The 23,047-nt window shown below is 39.8% G+C and overlaps 1 protein-coding gene across 2 annotated transcripts; it reads left to right on the forward strand.

The window, feature by feature from the left end:
• Positions 1-308: 308 nt before the first annotated feature.
• Positions 309-17,454, forward strand: LOC148012450 (putative E3 ubiquitin-protein ligase LUL2). 2 transcript variants are annotated; one of them, XM_087668701.1, is made up of 5 exons: positions 309-633; positions 1,359-1,841; positions 1,936-2,449; positions 2,708-2,855; positions 16,828-17,454. In XM_087668701.1, the coding sequence occupies exons 2-4, from the start codon at positions 1,432-1,434 to the stop codon at positions 2,828-2,830; spliced, it is 1,047 nt and encodes a 348-aa protein (XP_087524827.1). In that variant the 5' UTR covers positions 309-633; positions 1,359-1,431; the 3' UTR covers positions 2,831-2,855; positions 16,828-17,454. The 2 variants fall into 2 exon arrangements, with proteins under 2 accessions (XP_087524827.1, XP_087524826.1); XM_087668700.1 differs by having other exon boundaries at positions 309-688; positions 16,828-17,452.
• Positions 17,455-23,047: the final 5,593 nt, after the last annotated feature.

Raw genomic sequence — 23,047 nt, forward strand, 5'->3', positions numbered from 1 at the left:
AAAGTGAAAAATAATAAACATACATTTTTAAAAATGATTTGCAAATGCAAAAAATGCATCCTTGTCTGTCGAAGTACAAAGTGGATAGAGAGGACTCCCCATTCAAAATTGGGCAAGGAATTAAGGAAACAACAAAATCATGCCAACTCCAATGTGTAAAGCTGTGGATATCCAACCTCTAAATAAGTGCTTAGATTGGTAAAATAAATATTAGGGTAAAGACGAGGGGCAAAATCTTGCCCAAAGATTATTTTTAAAAGATTTTCTTGGTCACTTGGAAAGAGACCTTGTGATAACACGCATTTGGAATGTGGGTGTACAAACGGAGAGGTGGGACGCATCTCTTGGGGAGAAAAACAAACGCAGGAAGCGCAGGCAGATAGCCCACAACCATTATATATTTAGCATCCTATATGTATAGATATAACACCCTCGGAATTGCAGTTACTTACCTGCAGGTAGACGCATACCCACAGAGAGAGAGAGAGAGATCTGCCTTCCTGTGGCATCTGAAACACCACCCAGTTACTTACCTACAGGTAGACGCATACCCACAGAGAGAGAGAGAGAGATCTGCCTTCCTGTGGCATCTGAAACACCACCCAATCAGCTACCCCCCCATTGGATTCTGTGGTACGATAATTGACTCACCAATCTCAATCTGCAACCCGCCCATTGGATTTCTGTGGTACGATAAGTGACTCGCCAATCAAACTTTTCTCAGATGTTCTGCATCATAAATTTGCACCTTGTGATCTTTCTGTCAGCGATTAGTAGCAGAAAATCTCAAACATCATCAATCATCAATCATCAGACATGATCCTTTGAAGGTCGAGTGATCATTGTTCCTCCCTTTGTCAGAAACATAAAAGAAAGACCAGGACTAAACATCATTAACGGTTGGCATGAGTTGGCTTTAGCTTCAGAGTTTCTTTTCTACTCCTCTTCCTGTCGGAAGAACCGATCACAAGAAGTTTTAGACAAATTAGCACTATAATTCTCACATTGTGAATTATGACAATATCATGAGCTTTTGCGAGCGAGGGATCGCATACTTAGCTAGGCGCCATTGGTGGCATGGGTCTGCCACCAACCGCTCCTAGCTAGGTGTGCGGCCCTTCCCAAGCTGAAGCTCATAAGGTTGAACACGATACGGAAAAAAAAAGGGAAAACATCCCCTTCTCCCACATGGAAAAATGTCAGAAACTTCTTGTGAATGTGTTTGTGATACACGTACTTACTTGTAATACATACCTAATGGTTTATGTAGTTGTGATGATGGTTTATCCTGTCGTTGTGACCCATGAATGCCGGATACGTAATGGTTATCCCGTTGTTCTGACCCGTGAATGTCACAGGTGCAAGACATCTGATGTGAAGACAAACTAGGACCTGCACAGCCAAATTTTAGGCTTTACTGCACCACTCTTCATGGGCAATGGTTCAAGCAACCGGCGTAACTGGCGTGGACAGCAGAATCCCACTCTTCCTCCACCTCCAGGATATGCCAATGCTCATTTAGGAGCCCCCACGTACATCCCCTACAACCATTCAGCCAGCGGCCGCAACGCACGCATCCCACCAGACGTCAGGATGCCATACTATCCTCAAGGCTATGTCCCAAACAATGGTCAGATTTTTATGAGCATGCCCTCTGGTGCTTACAGTCAAGCTGTTGCCCCACCGTCATCTTCGATTGTGAATTATGTTATTCAGCAAAATCTTAGCACAATTCGTCATGATGTGAATGTAAAGAAGGCAACAGTTCATTTGGAGAAAGACGACCAAAACCCAGGTTTCTATTTGGTTGCTTTTACCTTTGATGCCATTGTTCCAGGGAGGTATGTAGTTTGCAGCTGATTTCGTCTATCTCTGAAAAGAGAGCTATTATGGGGCAGAACATGCGATATTCAATATCTGGATTTTTTTTTTCAGCATCTGCATTTTCTTCTATGCCAAGGAGGGGCCTGAATGCAGTCTGATTCCTGTTAAACCCCATACTTTCAAGCCAGTAAGGGTACCATTTGATAAAGGGTTAGGTCAGAAGTTCAGACAGGAGCCGGGGACAGGTGTCGATCTGTCTGCATTTGATCCTTCAGACCTCAGGGAAGTGAAAAACAATGAAATATTCCCATTAATTGTGAGAACAGAGACTTTATTGAAAGATCTTCCAGTGGATGCTGAGCCTAAGCCACCCGGGGCCCCATTGCCAAAATCAGTTAATGCACAAATGACTCAGTGTGTTCTGGAGATGAAAGGTGACATTCGGGCTGTCAAAGTGGTGAAACAGATGATATGGGTGGATGGTAGGCGGTATGAGTTACAAGAAATATATGGAATCGAGAATGTGGATGGAGGGGGTGGCATCGATAGCAGTGACTTTGGCAAGGAGTGTGTTATTTGCCTTTCTGAGCAAAGGGATACAGCCGTACTGCCCTGCAGGCACATGGTAAGGGTTGATATAATCCTGGAGAAAATGGCTTTGCCAAGCTTTGATCCTTATCTTTTCCTCTAACAGCTGTAACTTAAGGCAAGAAATTTTAACAGCTTTCACAGGCTCTCAAAACCTGTCTAATGAACTCTTGCAGAAGTGGTTTTTGTAATGAATGCAGACACTATCTGATATTCTACTGATTGCCTGTGTAGAATGACAATATCAGTTTTATTTGATGCTGGCTTTTGTAAGTGTTGCTTTTTTTCTTCACAGTGCATGTGCAGCGAGTGTGCTAAACTACTGCAACGACAAACAAATCGATGCCCCATATGCAGAACTCCAGTTGAAAAGCTTTTGGAAATCAAGATCCCAAAACCAGAGGAAAGCAGAGCATAAGTACATTTTGCCAAAGACTCCACAGGTTTTGTGCTCAACGCAAACATTAGTAGTGAATCTGAGCAGTGTCTTATTTTGTATTTTAGTGCCACATTTTATGGTATTGTTCTGTGTGTCTGGTATGGGGATAACCCCCTAGCTGTGGACAACACCGGCAAATGAGCAGCTGGCATTCTGGAAATGATCTTCTCCTTGTATATACCTGCATTAATAATGATGTAATAAGTATTAAGGCTGCCCATAGTCAATAAATATGTAATAAGTATAAAGGCTGCCCATAGTGAATCACGCTGTACTACTGGTACACATGCACCCCTGCACGTTGCTGAACTGCACATTCTTGGAATGCACTTGCTGTCCTGTCTAGGACAGAATGCGGCTCAGCCTCTAGCAGCCTACGACTGTGAGTCTCTGAGCCTCCAGTCATGAACCATGATCTCAGTCTCATATGACACTGAAAGCTTGCCAAGGAAGTTGAGGAATGATGATGAAAATTGAAAGTCCCTGAAGATGAGAAGAGTGTGCCTTAGACAGGCTATTGGATAAGTCTGGCTGGTTCCACAGCCCATTGACTAGTTTAAGTGGGACAGGAGGCTGCCTATGCACCCATTCCTGGACACTTGTGTCATGCTTGCACACCATGACATTGATTTGCCATGTCATTGGCCTGTCAGTGAGTTCAGTTGCAAAGATTGAGCACTTCAATATCTGGGCAGCTCTCTGGTCCATCACATGTCTCCCCTATTGTCTGCTTTCCAAATTCCAATATTAGCTCAGAGAGAGATTTCCAAATTCACAAGCAATTTTATTTGGAAATCTAGGGTTCACTTCAAAGTTCTCTCACCTGCCAAATGGAGTTTATGGATCACACTCTTCTTGATTCATGAAAAGTTAAAGATATGTGCCTTTCTCGGAGTTTGCCTACAATATATTACATTCATCCGCAGGAAAATCTTCAAAAATTAGCAAGGCAAAGTGATTCTTCCTCTAGTTATTTGCTTTGAAGAATATTTTTGTTGTGGATAAGTTTGCTTTGGATTTTAAAATAGCAAGGAAAAAGTGGCTCAAGAGCAACAAAGGAAGCAAGCTTATGAATGTTTTCTTGAAATTTGACAAAAGTAGGCTAACACAAGGTTCTAACCCAATTCCATCCTTTCCAAAGTTGTCCAATACGTTTTTTTGGTTATTCAACACAATTAGCAAAATAAAAGAAGTTTCTTATTGACTTGAGCTTCCAACACAATGGAAGAATATAGTGGGAGATATGATGCCTTTCATGTAAGTCTACTTAAATGGTACTTGTATTTAAATGACAGGGTTTTGAATGGAGACAACAGAGAATATATGACAGATACTAGTAGTGAATGAACTCAAAAACTTAGAAACTTGAATGAATGATGATGAATGAAGTACAATGGGGAAGCTCCATCAAGAACTTGGAACAAGTCCTTATCAATCTTGACCATAAGACTAAGAGCACAAATCTTGCTCACCAAAAGAAGACGATATCTTCTAGATTCTATTCTCCTCATGACCTGCACAAAGAACCTGTCAAGGATCTCCATCAATAACTCGGAACGAGTCCTTATCAAACTTGACCATAAGACCAAGAGCATAAATCTTGTTCACTGAAAGAAGATGAAAGCCCAAACTTGTCACATAGAAAACTTCTGATGTGTGGGCACCACCTTTGTCCCTTTGGGATGAGTTGCATGTCACCTTTGCCTTTTATAGGGACCAAAGAGTTGTCATCTATGAGAATTTGCCTATGCCTCGGATGCCTACGGTTAATACCATCACGGGTCTCGAGGTGGCTGCTTAACCTTGATTTATATAGAAATTTAGGGTTTACAGCTTTAGCAAAGAACCCTATGTTTCTTGCTTGCACAAAGCACATTGAGGTTCAGTATCACTATGTTCGAGAGCGGATTGTGGATTTCGAGTTAGCAATGGCCTATTGTCTCATGGAGGACAACGCAGCTAATCTTTTCACGAAGCCTTTGCCCTAGGCTTCTATGCTTCATCACATGAGGTTGTTGGGTCTTTAGCCACTCCGGGGATTTGAGAGGGGTGTTAGCCTACCTATGTTAGCTATGCCAATTTGTCATCTCTTGGTTGTGAGCTCCTATCAGAGTGTGACGGAGACATAGGAGCTTTGGTAGTTTAGGCGCATTTTCTTTATTTGCTGGCTTTTTGTGTGCATTCCTAGGAGAGTTTCTGCTTTCCATAGTCTGTCTACATTTGTTAGACATTGCCAATGTCATCCAGGATTTTTCCGTAGTCACCCCTATTTATTCTGCCTTTTTTCTTTTCTTTAGTGACCAGCATTTAAATGCTGGTCAGCCAGTTTTTTGGCACCTACCAGTGCAAGTTGGCTAGATTTGGGCATTTATGGCTATTTATAGCTAGCCCACCCACTTAGCAGACAAACACGCTCTTCAGTCTTCAATCTTCCCTTTGCAGTTGCACACTCTGACTCTCTGTGTTTGGTAGTGCCATTGTCATCAACCCAATCCGGTGCCCTCATCGATGCTTTGGGTTGCGTGCAAGGATTGATCAGTCCATCTCTGTTGTATCAACATTCTTCTTGAGTTAGTGCAATATTCTTCCTTCTTCTTCTGCTTCCTCTCTCTTTGCTTTTCTCTGTGTTCATGTTTCTCTTCCGTTGCGCACTCTCGTAGTTGACGGCTGAAATATGTGGCTTACGTGACAGTGCATTAGCCACAACATTCTTTTTACCATTAATATGTACAATCTAAAAATGAAACATAGAGGGAAAATTTGCCCATCTTGTATGCTTCTCTGACAACTTTGTCTATGTCAAAAAGTACCTCACAGTCTGATGGTCTGTCTCGACTGTCAAATCAGCCCTAACAAGTAATATTTCCATGTAGACAGTGCATGAATCACAGTATCCTAGTTGCCCCATCATAATATGCATGCCTAGCTGTCCAAAATCCATTGGATTGACACTTCCATGATGGCCTTGCATTTGCATTTCTTGCCCCAAAGGTACCAATTGTTTTCATTAGCATCTTTGGGAGCTTCAAGTGAAGACTTTGGCATTACCTTTGGTGCACCTTGCTATCTCAAACATGTAGAAGATTTCTTCTTCTTCTTGCCCTTGCTGTCCTTCTTCGGAGCATTCAAAAATTGAGTAAATTGAGCTTTTTTTGCCAATTCAGCAAAGAGATTTGTTGTTGTTCTCATCCGATTTTTGAACTAGTAATCAAATTCCACTTCACTTTGCTGGTCATCAGCCTCATTATGCCTTGAAGGCCCTGCATCTTGCCCAACAACATTTTCAGCTTGTTGTCCACCATGTGAGCTTTGTCCAAGATCAGGTCCAAGATTAGGCATTGCATTTCCTTCTTCCCCCTGTTGAGTGGTTATACTGAGAGGCATCATCACTGCTTGATTCCATCTCACTGTATGAAGACATCTTGCTGTAATTTCTCAACTGAGAGCATAAATCAGCACTAGCATAAAGCTTTGGCTGGCAACAAGTGCCTTGGGCAGCCCACCAAATCAAGGAATTGAGTGGGATCCTGGCAATGGAACCATGAAACCGGTTTTTCTTCTTGGAGAGTGGTAATTCCCTGATCAAGCACTTAATTACAACAATCAACAAATAAACATAAATTGAAATGCACAATTCACCTTCAAAATTCTTGGATGGTGGACACCCTATCAGTCCCAAAACTAGTGCCCCCTTTGGTATTTATTTATCTTCAATTGCCAATGAATTTATTACAAGCCAAGGTTCCACAATCTCCTTGGCTGATCCAAAAGCCCCTTACTAGTCCAACAATCAGGAAAAAAAGTAGGCAGTTGTCCCTTGATTTTCACCCAAGACATGCTCTGATTGGACCCCAACTGGCCAAATGTTCCCCCAAATTTACAATGGATGGCTTGGCATCTGAAATCCATGACAATACAACAAATTTCAGGTGTTGATTTCAATGTATTATGCCTTCTCTTGTTGGCATGGGTCTCGAGGTAGTTGCTACACCCCAATAATTTCTGCAAAAATTTAGGGTTTACATTAGAATCCCTTTGCTATCCACCAAATCTGGCTTTGTTCAAATGGCTGAGAAATGCTGAGATCTCTAGAGAATGTGCTGACTGAATATCGGCGATTGCTCGCTAAGTTCTCCACCACAAGAGCTGCAGAGTCCCTTAATGACGAGGTCACATTGTTCCTTAATAAGCTTACAAAGAGATATTTCAATTTTATTTAGCAAGTGATTTCATAGCTGATTGTGCTATACATTTTATGAATCTCAGCATCAGCTACTGTGTATACTTAGCTATTTGATTAGTTTCATAACAATGCTACTCACTCTTTAAAGAGAGCTCTTGTTACCACTTCTTAAAAGGGGTAGCAAGGGAAGGGCAAGAAGGCACAAAACCAAAATCAAAATCAAACTTAAACACAAAATAGTGAATCATAAGGGAATTTTCAGTTGTCTCTTAGACCTGGATGGTAGAATGTGCCTAAGAAAAATAGTTACTACCAATATTGTCAAAAGGCTGGCCATTTTGATGACGAGTATTGTTCAAAGGACAGAGGCACACAACCAAAACCCAAAAATCAAACCCCTGCCCCTCAGCATCAAGGTAACCCCCAATAGGGGGAGGTAGGGTGGAGGCAACCAACAAATATAGGGACAGTGAAGATCTCAAATTATCGGTTAGCCATCACAATCAATACCATTCTCAACTTTAGAGGGCATATCTGACTGGCTTGCTAGACCAGTGATAGATTTTTGTCCTTAGGCCCACCTTGTCTCTATAGAGATATCAAAGGATGTGAGCTTGGTCCATATTTGTGAGTTGCTTATCACTAATGAGACGACCATAGAAGCCCATTCTACCTGATTGAGCAGTTTTTTCACTCCTTGGATTGTGTATAGTAGAGCCACTCATTACATGACCCCCATTCAAGACATTTTTCTTATTCAAGTGTCACGAGAATGCGAAATGAACTTAATGATTTAATTAAACTTATGAAGATTTTTAATTCAAATGTACTTTAATTCTTGTAGCCCTAGCTCTTGGCATGGTGACCATTACATAGACAGTGAATGATTTGACATTAGGCATACAGTGGACAAGTGTAGAGGCTATGTGGTACAAGAGCAATGCAAAAGTAACAAGGTGCCAAATGTGAAACTTTCATTAAATTGAAAGTTTTCACCTTAGAAATTGAGTTGTATTGAAAGTTTTGCCTAGTAACCAGCTCACTTACGGCACTTAAGTTATTAAGCAGGCCTTGAGCTAATGTTTCGTCTAGTGAGCAGCTCACTTATGATCCACTTAGTCCAATGGTGTAAGGTTTTAATAGAAGCATGGTGTTGACAATGAAAAGACATTTGCTTCGATTGCATGGTTGATATCATTCCACTTGTTAGTTACACTAGCTGCTCTATTAGATGGATGTTAAGAGTAGCTTTCTGAACAGTTATTTGGATGAGAAAGTCTATGTGGAGCAGCTGTCAGAGTGCAGCAAATGCAGAGGTGTATGGGAAAATTTGAAAGAAAATAAACACGAGAAAAAGGGAGAGAGGAAAGAGATAGAAGAACGCAAAAATCTGCAGTAAGTGAATGTTGAAATGAAGAGGGTAGATATACAAGGACTGTAGACATATCTCCTCCAGCCGAAGCTCTCCCACCAGTACCTGAAAACCAAGTGTGTGGAGCAGGTTGCCAAGTGGGATAAATAGGAGAAAAGAATGCAATAAAATAATGCAATCGGCCAGTAAAAAACTGGCCAACCTGATCAGAAAATTGCCGACTACATAAATGAATAAAATAATCAGCGATCAGTCCTCCAGCTTCACGTGGCACCATTGCCTGCTTGATAAACTGCCCATACACTATGTCTGCTGAAAATGCCCGTTGATTGACAAGAATAATGACTAATGAATAATGCCCTCCGAGAGTACCTCCGAGAGAATTGACTCAACCAATGGTAACTTGAGAAATGATAGTTCAAGGGATGAATAATCTCTAACTTCCCCTATCAGATCTTGGATATAGCATAAGGCTCAAGGATTTGGAGTGCTGTCGGAGAAGATGCTGAGGAAGCGCCTTCGTAAACAAATTTGTAAGATTATCCTCCATCTTGTAGTAAACCACATCAATGGTCTCATCCAAGATCTTCTCCTGAATGAAATGGGATTGAATCTCAATATGCTTCGATCTCGCATGAACCACTGGGTCTTGTGCCAAAGCAATGCAACTCTCATTGTTTCAATGAAGTGTTGTTGGACTTATCTGAGGACAACCAAGCTCTCCTAGTAACCTCGGAAGCCATACCATACCGTCTCACATGTGGTAGAAGAGGCCGCTCTATACTCCGCCTCGGTGGAAGAAAGGGCAACAATGGGCTGCTTCTTGCTACTCCAAGAGATAACACTTGCACTCAAAGTAAAACAATATCGTGTCATTGACCTTCGATGGTCAACATCTTCGGCCCATCCAAACTATAAGAACCAAAGAGAAATCTCGAGTACTTACTAGATAATGGATGCCAAGATCGGGGGTTCCCATTAGGAACCGCAAAATCCTCATAGTAGCCTTCCAATGTACCATCTTGGGTTCACTCATAAACCTAGCCAACAGACCTATAGGAAAGCACACAACATGTGTGTTAAGAAGCCAAATCAAGAATCCAATCAACTACCTGTAGCAGGTAGCATCCACTACGGGAGAATTCGCATGGGTTGTAGCCTTCCAATTCGGATCCATAGGAGTAGAAATGGTCTTACATCCCTCCATCTCAAATGTGGCCAAGAGCTCCTCCACAAACCGTTGCTGGGAGATGAAAATCTCCCTTGGAGTCTGGTAAATCTCATGGCCTAAAAATAAATGAAGTCTCATATTTGGCATCTTGAACACCTTGTGTAGTGCTGCCTTAGTCTCCTTGACCTTCTGGGCATGATCACCTGTCAAAATAAGATCATTCACATAAAGCACAAACAGCACGTGCCCTCTAGGTGAGGTGTGGACATATAGTTGGGGATCGGAATGTCAATACCCCAACTTCCCTTGGAGAAACGAATCGATCTTCTTCTTCCAAGCACGTGGAGCCTATTTGAGGCTGTAAGGGGCCTTCTTCAACCTATACACCTGTCCATCTAATGAGGAAAAGTCAGGAGGCTACTCAATATAGATCTCCTTCAAATCACCATTTAGGACGTCAAAATTTACATCAAGTTGATAAATTGGCCATCTCCTATGCCTGGTTAAGGCAAGAATGGCTCTAATGGTAGATATCCAAAGTGAGAGGTAGGTGTCATGGAAATCCACCCCTGGCTGTTGTGTGAAGCCCTTTGCAACAACCAATGACAAGGTCCCAAAGTCCTTGAGATTCAAGCACTTGTTATATGAAGTTCAACCCAGTGGTGAAATTCGACCCATTAAAACGAGTCTTATCCGTGAAGGCATTTTTGGCCGTTGCAACATGAGTGGTGGTGCTAGGAGATAGAGGTGTGTAATGGGGGTAGGGTGAATAGGGGGGATAGTGGGGGAGTAGAGTACATTGAGGAAGGAATCCTAGAGTGCCCACCATACATACAAGAAGTGTAGCATAGCGGATCCAAATATGGGCAAGGGCGGATTGGGTATGAGCATGGTAACTGCTTGTAGAGCCCAAGGTGGAGGGATAGGGGCATGAGGAGCAGAGGATGGAAATTCTTGCGTAGGAGTGATCAAAGGGATGTGTGATGATAGTCCATAAACAAAGGATGGATATCCTTATGTCTGAAAGGTCGTGTGGGGGGTTTGTGAGTGTTTGGGGGTAGTGAGGGGGATGCCCATCACAGCTGTCCTAGAGTAATAGGATGTGGTAAAGTGGGGGTAGGTGGAAGGTACAATGTTAAAGAATGGCATTTCCCCTAACAATGCACCAAGAGGTGGAGGGAATGGTGGATAGGTAGATGGTGGAATGGAGAAAGAGAAAGTGTTAGGAGAGATGGAAAATCCAACCCCTAGTGTGCTTTGAGGAAAAGTGGAATGTAATCCAAGATTTTAGAATGAAGATGTGAGTAGATCAGAATGTGGAGAAGATAGTGGTGGGATGGAAGGGAGTTGAGAGGCGTGGTTTACTTGCTTAAATGAAATAGATAGAGATAAACCTGATAAAGATTATTTGCTTCGAGAGCCTTCTCTTTTAAAGTTAATGTACTAAAAATCATCCAGATCCTGCACAACAAAAGAAGAAACATGAGAAGGTTTTGTTTCATACAACTCAATAGGGTTATATGAACTTAACACAAGGCCTGGCAGAGATAAAGGAGATAGATCGCCAGACGTGCTGAATGTCATAATCCCTCCAAGATTAGAGAGATGGCCAGTCTCACCAATTAGTCCAAATGGAGTAGTAGCACTCATTTGTAAGATGACCAAAACGAGAAGAAGAAGAAGATAGCAAAGGTGAAGGTGTATCTACCTCCTCCTCGAGACCATAATACCTTCTCAGAGCCTGTAATGATGGAGAAGCCTGATAGGGCGTCATAGGATCCAAAGAAGAAGGTGCCTAAGACATTATGAGTTAGAATCGTGCCGTGTGTGAATCGCACAATCACTAGCCTCCACAATCACTATAGGATACTCTTTAGAAGAGTACCGGCTCTAATACTATATGAAGATATACTAGGGTTTGCACCGAGGAAACACAACATGTGCGACTAAGATTGAAACACAAGGACTCAGACAAAGACAAGCAAACTCAAACCCTAAACGTAAAACACAAATGCAAAACTCAAAACTCAAACCCAAAGACAAGCACACAGAGAAGAAACTTTGAAGTGAGTGAATGCTGTAAATGAATGTAAAAGTATACAAAATGCTGAAGGGTAGCGCAATGAAGTATCGGAGAGTGACATCCACCGAAGACAGATCCCAAGTGCTGTGATCAGCAATCGGAGTAACGGAGTGAGAAAAACACCAAAGCTGATCACTAGAGTGTGAGGAGACTGCAAAGGATGATGCCTGATGATGTGGGCGAAGCAGCAAAATGCCACAATAAAACGCAACAGTAGGACGCCGGAGTAGAGGAGCAAATGAGGTGATGGCAGTAGTCACGAAGGCTAGATCACCACATATTGGGAGATTGATAGCTGAGATCTGCACACAAGGGTGAGAAACTTGCACAGAAGAGATGAGGCTGAATGGTGGGCAGCCTGTCTATTTATAGATATTGAAGGTTGCCCAAAAAAATTAGGGTTTTGGGAGACCACTGAAACTCTCTCGAATCGGGCACCAAATTTGTGTTTTTCATTAATTAAGCGTGTTTTGGGGCTATATAAAAATGCTAATCAGCTGTAAAGTGTGTTTTAGTTCAACGCGGGGTAGGGAATGATGGTTGATGGCAACAATGTAGTCCACCTCTTCTCAACCATAGTGTAGGTAGGCTTTTGATCATGCTTGAGGTTGACAATTAGGTGGAAAGTTTATATGGCAGTGGCTGCAGCCCTTGCTTCTTTGTCAAGGTGATGGTGAATGATGGTTTCACACCTAAAGGTGCCTATTGGATTGCCTCTTGTTGGAACTCCACACTAGGAGTGGACTTCCCAAAATACCTTTTATTGGAAGTCCACACGAGTACTCCCACTCTAAGAGTGGGCTCTTACGAGCCAAGTCCACATGCAACAAAGGATTCCAATAGTGAGTTCGCACAAGGGGTGTCTTGAGGGAGCCACACATACTAGGGCGGGGTAGGGAACGATGGTTGATGACAACAACGTAGTCTGTCTCTTCTCAATTGTAGTGTAGATAGGCTTGTGATCATTTTATCATCGATAATCACGATGGAAATTTTATTGGTAATGGCTGTAGCCCTTGCTTCTTCATCAAGGTGATGCTAGATGACGGTTTCACACCTAAAGGTGCCTATTGGATTATCTCCTATTGGAACTCTACACTAGGAGTTGACTTCCCAAAATAACTTCTGTTTAAAGTCTGCACAAGTATTTTCTATTGGAACTCCCACTCTAGGAGTGGGCTCCTGAGAGCCAAGTCCACATGCAGCAAAGGATTCCAATAGTTGATGTAGGACCATCTGTTGCCCAAAACAGCGAGTTGGCATAAGGGGTGCCTTCAAGGAGGTGCACATACTAGGTTAGTGAAACGTCCCCCGAGGATCCAATTTGCACACGAGACACAATGCAAGCCAAACTCTTGATAAAAGGGACTAGACATTAGACACACCTCCCAGCTGTAGATCCAAACAGGCTCACCTCGAAATCTAGGAGCTAGTAGCACTCCAGGTCATGACCACATCCTAAGGGTTGGCATCCCATACCACCAGCCCACACCATCCCAGTGTGTGGATACGTTGGCCAATGAGCAAAGAGTCCAAGAATGGTGATCACACAATGAATGTGCACAATAGCTCCTTGAATCCTATAAATAGGACTCGGCTACCCTAAATCCCGAAGTGTCCTTAGTGCATTTGCACTAAGCCACTTCGTAACCACCATGATCAATGCTACTAGCGCCCATCCAAATGTTTAGGGGCCTAACACTTCCCCTGTTGTCCTCAACAATATCCTTAGGGACTTAGTGAGGAAAACGACTCTTCAATGAATGTATCAACTCCCACGTAGCCTCTGCCTTCGGGTGGTTTTTTACCTTGACCAAATACTCCCAATAAATGGTCTGACGAGATTGTTTAGTCCTAAGGTCAACGACCAATTCAGGTTTGCATGGAACATAACGAACAATATCCTCAAGTTGCGGAGTCAACAACCAATTCAGATTTGAGTGGAATCTAACGAGTAGTATCCTCAAGTTGTGGAACTTCCTCGATTAAAACAATTTGCTCACATTATCGAAGTCGTTTTTTCAAATGACTCACGTGGAACACAAGGTGAACTCAAATTTCCGAAGGTAAGTCTAACTCATTGAATACGCTACTTATCTTCTCGGTAATTTGGAAAGGATTGTAATATTTTGAAGACAATTTATAGCACTTGCTAGTTGTCATTGAATCGGAGTTCTTTGGGACTTTAAGATAAACCCACATGCCCTTTTGGAGCTCTGTAGGGGTATGATGTTGGTTAGCATAAAACATGGTATGATCCTAGGTCATTTTAATGCTCTCCCTTGCAATAGTCAACATCTCGTGCATATTGTATAGAAAGACAACTATGGATTGCATTTTCAACCCCTTGAGCTCTGTGGCAATCGATGGTTTCAGCTCATAACCTTATGTAAGTATAAACAAGCTATAAGTGATAGCTAAATGCTTAGCATTATTATAAGCAAACTTAATTTGAGGAAGATAATGCTCCTAATCAAATTGTCTACGAGAGACATATGCTCGAAGTATATTCTCCATGGTTTAATTCATCCGTTCGTTTGTCCATTGGTTTCTGGATGATCTAAGGAGGATATGGACAATCGAGTTTTCAATTTTTGAAACATTGTTTGCCAGAAATGGCTAGTGAACTTAGGATCCTAGTCATTGATTATTTCATTTGGCAAGCCATAAAGTCTATAAAGGTGTTTGACAAAGAGACTAGCCAATGCATGGTTTTTCATGGTCATCTTTGTAGGAATGAATTGAGCCATTTTTGTCAATGGATTGGTGACAACTCAGATTGCATTATGGCCTCAATTCGTACAGGGAAACCCTACTACAAAATCTATAGAAATGCTACTCATTTCCTATTAGAGATTTGTTAAGGATGCAACATCTCTACTTGTTTGTGTTGTTCAGCTTTATTAAGTTGACAATGTGGACATTCACGCACATAAGACTCAACACTGTAGTCTTAATATGCGGCCAATAAAAATAATGAGTGATCAAGGCCAAAGTCGTGTGTATACCAGGGTGTCCAGCGCTCCGCACATCATGGCACTCGTATAAAATTTTCTTGCGGATATCCTAATCATTAGGTACACACACTTTGCCTTATTTAAAAAGTAATCCATTCCGAATTGAATACTTTTCCACCATCTTTCTCTCAATAGCCAGTCTTCTTGTGTCTGGACTGCTTGAGCTTCTTGGGCTACTAGATTCCTCTTGAACTAGTTGCCAAATCTTATCGAAGTGAAGATCATTTTGGCAATGCCCTTTGAGAGAAAGATAGAAATCAATCAAAATTTTGGAGAAGAACAAAGCATTGACTTCAAGAATTCGACTAAGAGCATCAGCAACTATATTAGTTGCACCCTTCCTATAGTGAATTTCAAAGTCTAACTCTTGCAAAAGCTCCAACCATATTACCTTGTGGCCACAGAGATCAAGCTGACCACATAGATATTTCAATGAGTGGTGGTCCATCCAAATAATAAACTGGGCGTTGTACAAATGACGCCATACTTTAAGCGCATGGATGACCACCAATAATTCTTTCTCTTGGGTAGTATTGGCGAGTTTATGGTGCTCGAATGCAATAGATCAACCATCCTGATAAATGACAACACCTAAAGTATAATTGCTCACATCCCTATAAACCTCAAAAGGTTTATTCAAATTGATAATCTGCAGCATCGGTGCAGTGGTAATGAGTTGTTTCAATATTTGAAAACATTGATCGAGCTCACTAGTCCAAATAACGAGTGAACTAACGTTTTTCGTCTTGCTTTAGATACCATTAAGCAAAGGTGTCAAGGGTTCAATAATATGAGCATAGTTCTTAATGAATTTCCAGAAAAACATAGTAAAACCTAAAAAAGTTTTTACTTGCTGCATGGTCCCCAGAATAGGCTAGTCAGGCACTACTTGTATATCAAGCGTGAACCATCACGGTTGTGTGAGCAAAAGTGGTTTTGTGCATGTCATCGGATCTCGCATCCAATTGCAGGTAACATTTTGATACCAATGAAACATCCCCCCAGGATCCAACCTACACATGAGACACGACACAAGCCAAACTCATGATAAAAGGGACTGGACATCAGACTCACCTTGAAGGTGGGAGTTCACACAATGAATGTGCACAATAGCGCCTTGAGTCTTATAAATAGCATGTGGGATATGGAACAATGGTTGATGACGACGACGTAGTCCACCTCTTCTCAACCGTAGTGTAGATAGGCTTTTGATCATGCTTGTCATTGACAGTCAGGATGGAAAGTTTATTGGCAGTGGCTGCAGCTCCTGCTTCTTCATGAAGGTGATGCTAGATAAGGGTTTCACACATAAAGGTGCCTATTGGATTATCTCCTATTGGAACTCCAGACTAGGAGTGGACTTCCCAAAATAACTTCTATTGGAAGTCCACACGAGTATTTCCTATTGGAACTCACACTTTAAGAGTGGGCTCCTAAGAGCCAAGTCCACATGCAGCAAAGGATGAAGAGATGGAAGAGAAGGGGTTATGAACTTATGAGAAAAGAGGGGTAACATGAGATGGGAAGAAAAATCTCCGAGCTCTGATCCTTGCAGGGTGGGCGATACAATAGACTTGGTGGCCACAGGATGGGTAGTGCCTGCTTCAAACTTCCTTACTTCACCGGATGAAAAGCATCATCTGCAGAGTCTGGAATCACCAGGGGCTCCAAATGCTCCACTCGATGCTCCATCTCCTGGCTGGTATGGATGACCTCCCTCTGTGGGGAGACTGTTAACTGGGAAGAGTTAGAGTTTCTCTCTTAACAAAGTGAGAAGATTGACAAAGAGTCACCATCTTGATGTGGATAGCCATGACTTGCATTATGCATCTATGCATGCAGACAGCACGTGTGCTGTCTGTGCCATCTCCATACAGGTAGCCTTGACCTAAATCTATGCATTCAGACATTATGTCTGATCAGTGCTGGCTGCAAATTTCACACCATTTGTTGTGTAATGTGGCTTTATGCTCACGAGAGGAGAGATCTACACTCTGCAGCATCTCTTGTACAATTCAGTTCCTTTTGTTAATGTATGAGAGCAATGGATGCCATGTTTGATGGTTTGACTTTGGATAGGTGGACTTTGTGTTTGAAGTCACTGCATCAGGTTTGAATTAGCAGTAAGTTTTCTTTGTAAATCTATGCAGGAGAAGCGCGACTTGCATTGTGCTGCTATGCTGGATATTGTGGCATGGTGGATTTTTCTTTTTAATGGTGTATGTATGTATATATGCCAAATTCAGGTGACAAATCATGATAGTTGAAATTGTCTTGTGCAACTGATTACCTTTCATGAAACTGTACTCCATAACAATGATGCCTTGCATGTACATAAATTTGAGGCAGAAGTATGCTTGGCAGAACATATTGAAGTGGCTACTTGTATGCCACATCTGTCAGCTAGGAAGTTTTCAAGGGAGTCGGTGGATGCCTCAACTTGGCCCTGTAAAGTATGAAGTGGGTATTTTGTTGAAAGCATCAAGGTTGAGCCTGTCAAATGTTAAGATGTGTACTTCAAAATTTACAGAACTTTAATGAATTGTTGCCAAATAGATCCTGGATAAAATGTGGGTAGATATGATGCTTTACACACATGTGTGGGGTCTTATATCATCATGCTAAGTGTGAAAATGGCTCCAAAATTTAAATGAAGCATTTACTGACTTGCTCATTTGGGACGTTTCTAGCAAGTGGACTTAGCACGCGTGCAAGATGTGTATCAATGGGTAATTCATTATCTTTTTGAATGTAAGTCAAGTCTGACCTTCAGCAATCAAGCCAGGTTTTATGGCGTGCAAAAGATTTATGAAAGCACAGTGTTATCTTCTGCAGCACATGAAGTCCTATGTTTTTTTGGGGGGGCTCACATTTTAAAGATACTTTAGATTAATGTGTGTGTGATGCCAAGTTGGTGAAAAGTAGAAATATAAAAATCAAGGTTACAAAGTGACACTCGGTTTAGAGCTAGGGTTGAGAGCAGAAGGAAAATTTGATGCTTAAGACTCCCAAGGACTAGACAAGTAAAAGCTTTCTTGTTGGAAAATTTGTAAATGCTAATAACCATAACCCACATTTGTTCCCCCTCTCTTTAATGTACAATGTTTTATTTTAGTTGCCAAACTCTGGGACCTAACAATACTACTTTTTAACATTTTGTTGATTTTTAAGTAGTTGCCCAAAGACCCTTGGTTTTCTTTTAGATACTTAAAATAAGAATCATAGATGTGTTCTTTGAGTAGTTGCTTGTAAAGAAGAATGATGATTCATATGTTGATTGACAAATTTGTTTTATTTCAAGGGGCTTTAGCCACTTCATGATAATTAGGCTTTGATAATTGAAAGGTGGTTTGGAGAAGTTGTTCGAGCTTGACTATGCCAAGCCTATAACAAGTAGAGAATATATTTGCATTTATGTTGCAACACATTGAATAGAGTATGGTCCCTTAATTTAAACTTTTATAATCTTTCAAATTGTGTATATAGGGACCTAGAGCAATTGAAGTTCACCTTGATGCAATTGCTAGAGCACCTCTCTAGGAGACACACTTTGGGTTTACTTTTCTTGAGAATAGATTTGGAATGACTGCCTCTTTACATTTTTTTGATATTTTAGTTTGATGTTTAAATCTCTCCACATTGAAAGGCTCACTTATTATAGATAGAACCATAAATCTTAGTTTTTCAAGTATTATATAACATCTTTTGGGTTTGAACAAGAAATGGATTAAAGAGTGAAGTAGGGTTTTGGAAGTCATGATGAATCTTCATTTTGTAGGAATCTTGAATTGATGGAAATCTATTGTGTTAAGAATCGCATGGTGGGTGGCACTTGCTTGAGTTGCTACACAAAATATATACTATACACATAAGAGGAAGCTTACTCAAGAATATAAGAAGAATGGATATCAAAATGTTTTCTTGCTAATGTTTTCCTTTTCTTCCCTCAATACAATGTGCACACAGTATAGATAAAATGTAACATAAAGGAAAGTGGTCTACTAAGTCAAACAATGCATAACTAACTATACTAATTGACAACCATTATAACGATACCAATTGTAGGTAGATGTAATAAATCAAATATAATAAGTGAAATTAGTGGTCTTTTGAGAATCATAATGATCATTGGCATACTTCGTGTAGATGTGCAAATCCATCTAACCAAGTGGTCCATCATCAATATTCGTATATGTTGAGCTTACTATCTCAACATTTTCTCTCAAACTCAATTATATCTTTGCAATTTGAAAAAAGCTTAAAAATTTCGAAGCTTCTTTGTATCGAATGTTTATGAAAATGTCAGCTATCTGATCTTGTGTGTTGATATATACTAAGTCGATCTCACTTACAAGTGTCTTCTCTCACAAAGTGGTAATGCACCTCAATGTGTTTTGTCCTAGTATGAAACACTGGCTTCCTAGTTAACTATATGTTATTCATGTTGTCACAGTGAATGATAATTGAATCATCTCCTTGCACACCCAAATCACCTTATAACTTTTGCACATGTTACCATAGCAATATCTCTATTCTCAATCTTTATACCCGATAAAGCAACTTTTTGTTACTTCACATAATTGTTGCATTGCCAAGGGAAAACATAAATTTGTTGGTAAATCTTTCATTAGACATACTATCATCGCAATTTGTATCTATGTATCCAAACATATGTATATCCTTACTTGTCTCATAAAAGAGTCCATAATATAAAGTGGACTTTATATACCCCAATATGTGTCTAACTATATCTTAAATGAGGCTTTCTAAGCATCTACATAAATTGACTAACTAGGCTAATGACATAACTTAAGTTTGGTCTTATGATAGTCATGTAAATCAGACTTTCGAGTATCATTTTGAACACAATAGTGTCTTTGATCTCATCCCCAACTTAAATTCACATTTTACTTCAATGATACTAAAAGAAACTTATATATTGATATACCATACTTTGACAATATATCCATGTCATATTGCCTTTGGGATAGCTAATATAACATCATCACATTTAATCACCTCAATACCAAGAAAAAACCTTAGCTTACGCAAATCCTTCATCTCAAACTTCTTCTTTAAATGGTCCTTGACTTCAATGATCCCACTGTCATTATCACTTGTAATAATCAAACAATCCACATAGATAACTATGATAATCAAACATACATCTCTCTTTCTCACATAAAGTGAATTATGAGCATCGGAAACATAAAAGCCAATGTTGATAAAATACTCTCTAATCTTGTCAAACTATACTCTAGGTGCTTGCTTTAGCCCATACATTACCTTCTTTAACCTACACACATATGTGGGATCCTCTAAATCCTCATAACCTACTGGCAATTCACCGTGCAAGAGGATATTCTTTACATTCATTTGTTGCAAACTCCAACCTTTAGATTGTTGCCAAAGCAATCACACATCTTACAGTTGTCATCCTAGCAATTGAATTGAATGTCTCTTCGTAATCTATGCTATATGTTGGAGCATAGTCTTTTGCAACCAACCTACCCTTATACCTAGTGTAGAACCATCTACATTATGCTTAATTTTTTACATTTACTTATATACAATAGCTTTCTTTTCCTTAGGCAATGATACTAGATCCCAAGTCTTATTAGCTTCTAATGCAGTCATCTTCTCATCCATTGTTATATCTCGATGAGCATAACCAACAACATCCTTAACATAAGTGGGCTCAACATTCTCGATCACCTTTACCATATAAGCATAATGGTGAGTTGTATACTCCTCAAAATCAAATCTTTTAACAGTGCATCTAACTCTACTAGACCTGCATACTATTGGATTACTCAGTGGAGCCTTTACATTACCATGTGCTCTTTGTACACTTAGTGTTCTGACTGAAGGAATACTAAGCTCATCATCCAAATTCTCTAAACCACTAGAATCTCCATCAAACCCCAAATGACAAGCAAATGTATTATTAACATCTAACACTTTATTCTTTCATTTATCTTTACCTGCAATACTTCTAGATACACCTGAAGATGTGGGGCTACTCCTTAGTCTTCTAAACTAAGAGCTAACTATAGATGTAGTACCAGATGATGTTTTTTGTCCATTAAGGCTTTGTATTTTTCTTTTCTATCTACACATTATCATCATCATCATCCAATGCATTATCACTAGATAAATATCAATTGCTTCTCTCATAAAAAATAACATCCCTGCTTACTCTAAACTCGCCTATGACAAGGTTATAATAACAATGTCATTTCTACTCTAAAGAGTATCCAATGAAAATACATTTCTCAACCTTTGGATCAAGGTTTTTTCACATTTCATCTGACATATGAACATATTGTAACATGAACATATGCAATACAACGAAACACTTTGAAGTGTGACACATCAAGCTTCTTATATGTAAAACATTCTTCAAGGATCATCCCATGAATTGCAGTTGTGGGAGTTCTATTCATAATATAGATAGTAGTATGAATAGCTTCAGACCAAAAATATTTTCAAAAAAAACATTCTTCAAGGATCATCCCATGAATTGCAGTTGTGGGAGTTCTATTCATAATATAGATAGTAGTATGAATAGCTTCAGACCAAAAATATTTTCAAAAAAAAATTATGCCACCATCAATGCCTATGTAACTTCTATACTGTCTATTTTTTCTTTTTTCAATCCCATTTTGCTGTGGGATATACCTACAAGTAAATCTTTAACCCATGAGACCTCAAAAAGTCACTAAACTCACTGGAGAGGTACTCTCCCCCTCCATCTAACCTTAAGCACTTAACTTTCAAGCCTATTTATGTTTCAACAACAGTCTTGAAAGTTTTCAAGTACTCAAACACATCGCTATTTTCCTTCATGAAATATGCCTAGAGCTTTCTTGAACAAACATCAATAAATGTGATAAAATATTTGGTGCCACTAAGATATATATTTTGTGTAGGCCCCAAACATCTATATACACAACATTCAGTATATTCTGGCTCACATCTCTATCATGTAGAAAATGTGGTCTTACCTGCTTATCAAACTAACATGATTCATATACTTTATGAAATTCTGTAACTCTAAAAGCGAACAACCCTATAATCAACCCTTTGGATTGCATTAATTTCAGTATCTTTACATATTTGCATGTCCAATATATATGTGTCGTATTTCAATGTCTGCAACCACTCCTTTGCCTTTAGCATACATAGCAGCATTCATAGTAGGAATTATAGCATCTAAAGTGAACATGTGGCCAACTCTACTTCCAGACAATCTTTTGCATTAAATCGAACCTACAACCCACGCTCTACCATTTGGCCAACAGACACTAAATTATTATGATGGATGGCACATGTAATATATCTAACAGACTCTTTGTCGAACCATCATCTAAGAACAATGAAACTTTTTCAATGTGTGAAATTGGATGGCATAAATCATTCAACATGTCTGGTTACATGATTAGATGTGTCAAAATTAACATATCATATATCATCATGTATCCCCTTTCTTATAACAACATTCATGATATCCTGCATAACAAATAGATACTCATTTTTGTCTTCATTCTATCGTGGGAAGACGATGTATAATTTTCTTGCTGCAATTTACCACTACATATATCATCCTTCTTAGCTTAGATCTAGGCTGCAATATGACCCATTTTGCTACAATAATGACAAATAATACCAAAATTTCTAGAACCTTAGATCTGTCATCCACCTCTTCTTGCAGAGTTTTCCCTCCCTCTAAAGTTCCATGGCTTTCTGAAACCTGCATTTCACCGAACTGTTGATTTAATCTATTTTACTAGTTATCACCAGCACATCCCTTACCACAACCTCTTAAAGAGGATTTGCCATGTCCTCTTCTTGAACTTGAGTAAAATGCTTGGAGTTATTCGCCACTTCTTTCAAATGATTCACCCTGCATGTTAATCTCTTTAGTGAAAATAAGAGAGACCAACTCATCAAAAACTAGAAATGGATTCTGACATTTATAGAAGTGACAAATATTTTCTAGGCCTTTTCATTATTAAGGCCATCCAAGATAGATGAAACCAAATGATCATTATTAGGCATTGCATCAATAGCTTCTAAGGCATCTACAATGCTTCTCACTATCAAAACAAACTCATTTACAAACATCTTCCCTTTCTTCAAAGTATTCAACTCTCGCTTGAATCTTTCGTGCCTTTGTATTTACTGAAAACATGTTCTTAAAATTTGTCCAAGCTACATGTGAAGTTTCTATATTTTTTATGTGTCCCAATATAGTGTTATCAATGACTACAGATAGCCAATACATTATCTTTTTATCTTTTGTATTAAATTCTTTCCACATCTTTTATTCTTCTACAGCCATAGGATTACTTAGCTCTGGCTTCTTTT

This window comes from Lygodium microphyllum, chromosome 27 (genome assembly GCF_053477565.2).
Source record: "Lygodium microphyllum isolate KBCC chromosome 27, Lygodium_microphyllum_v1.1.10, whole genome shotgun sequence".
NCBI classification, from domain to species: Eukaryota; Viridiplantae; Streptophyta; class Polypodiopsida; order Schizaeales; family Lygodiaceae; genus Lygodium; species Lygodium microphyllum.

Excerpts from the sequence above, each read along its gene's own strand:
- LOC148012450 (XM_087668701.1), top strand. The coding sequence starts at position 1,432 with ATGGGCAATGGTTCAAGCAACCGGCGTAACTGGCGTGGACAGCAGAAT. Across the intron at positions 1,842-1,935 it reads GATGCCATTGTTCCAGGGAG|CATCTGCATTTTCTTCTATG; the intron begins GTATGTAGTTTG and ends TTTTTTTTTCAG. Across the intron at positions 2,450-2,707 it reads TACTGCCCTGCAGGCACATG|TGCATGTGCAGCGAGTGTGC; the intron begins GTAAGGGTTGAT and ends TTTTCTTCACAG.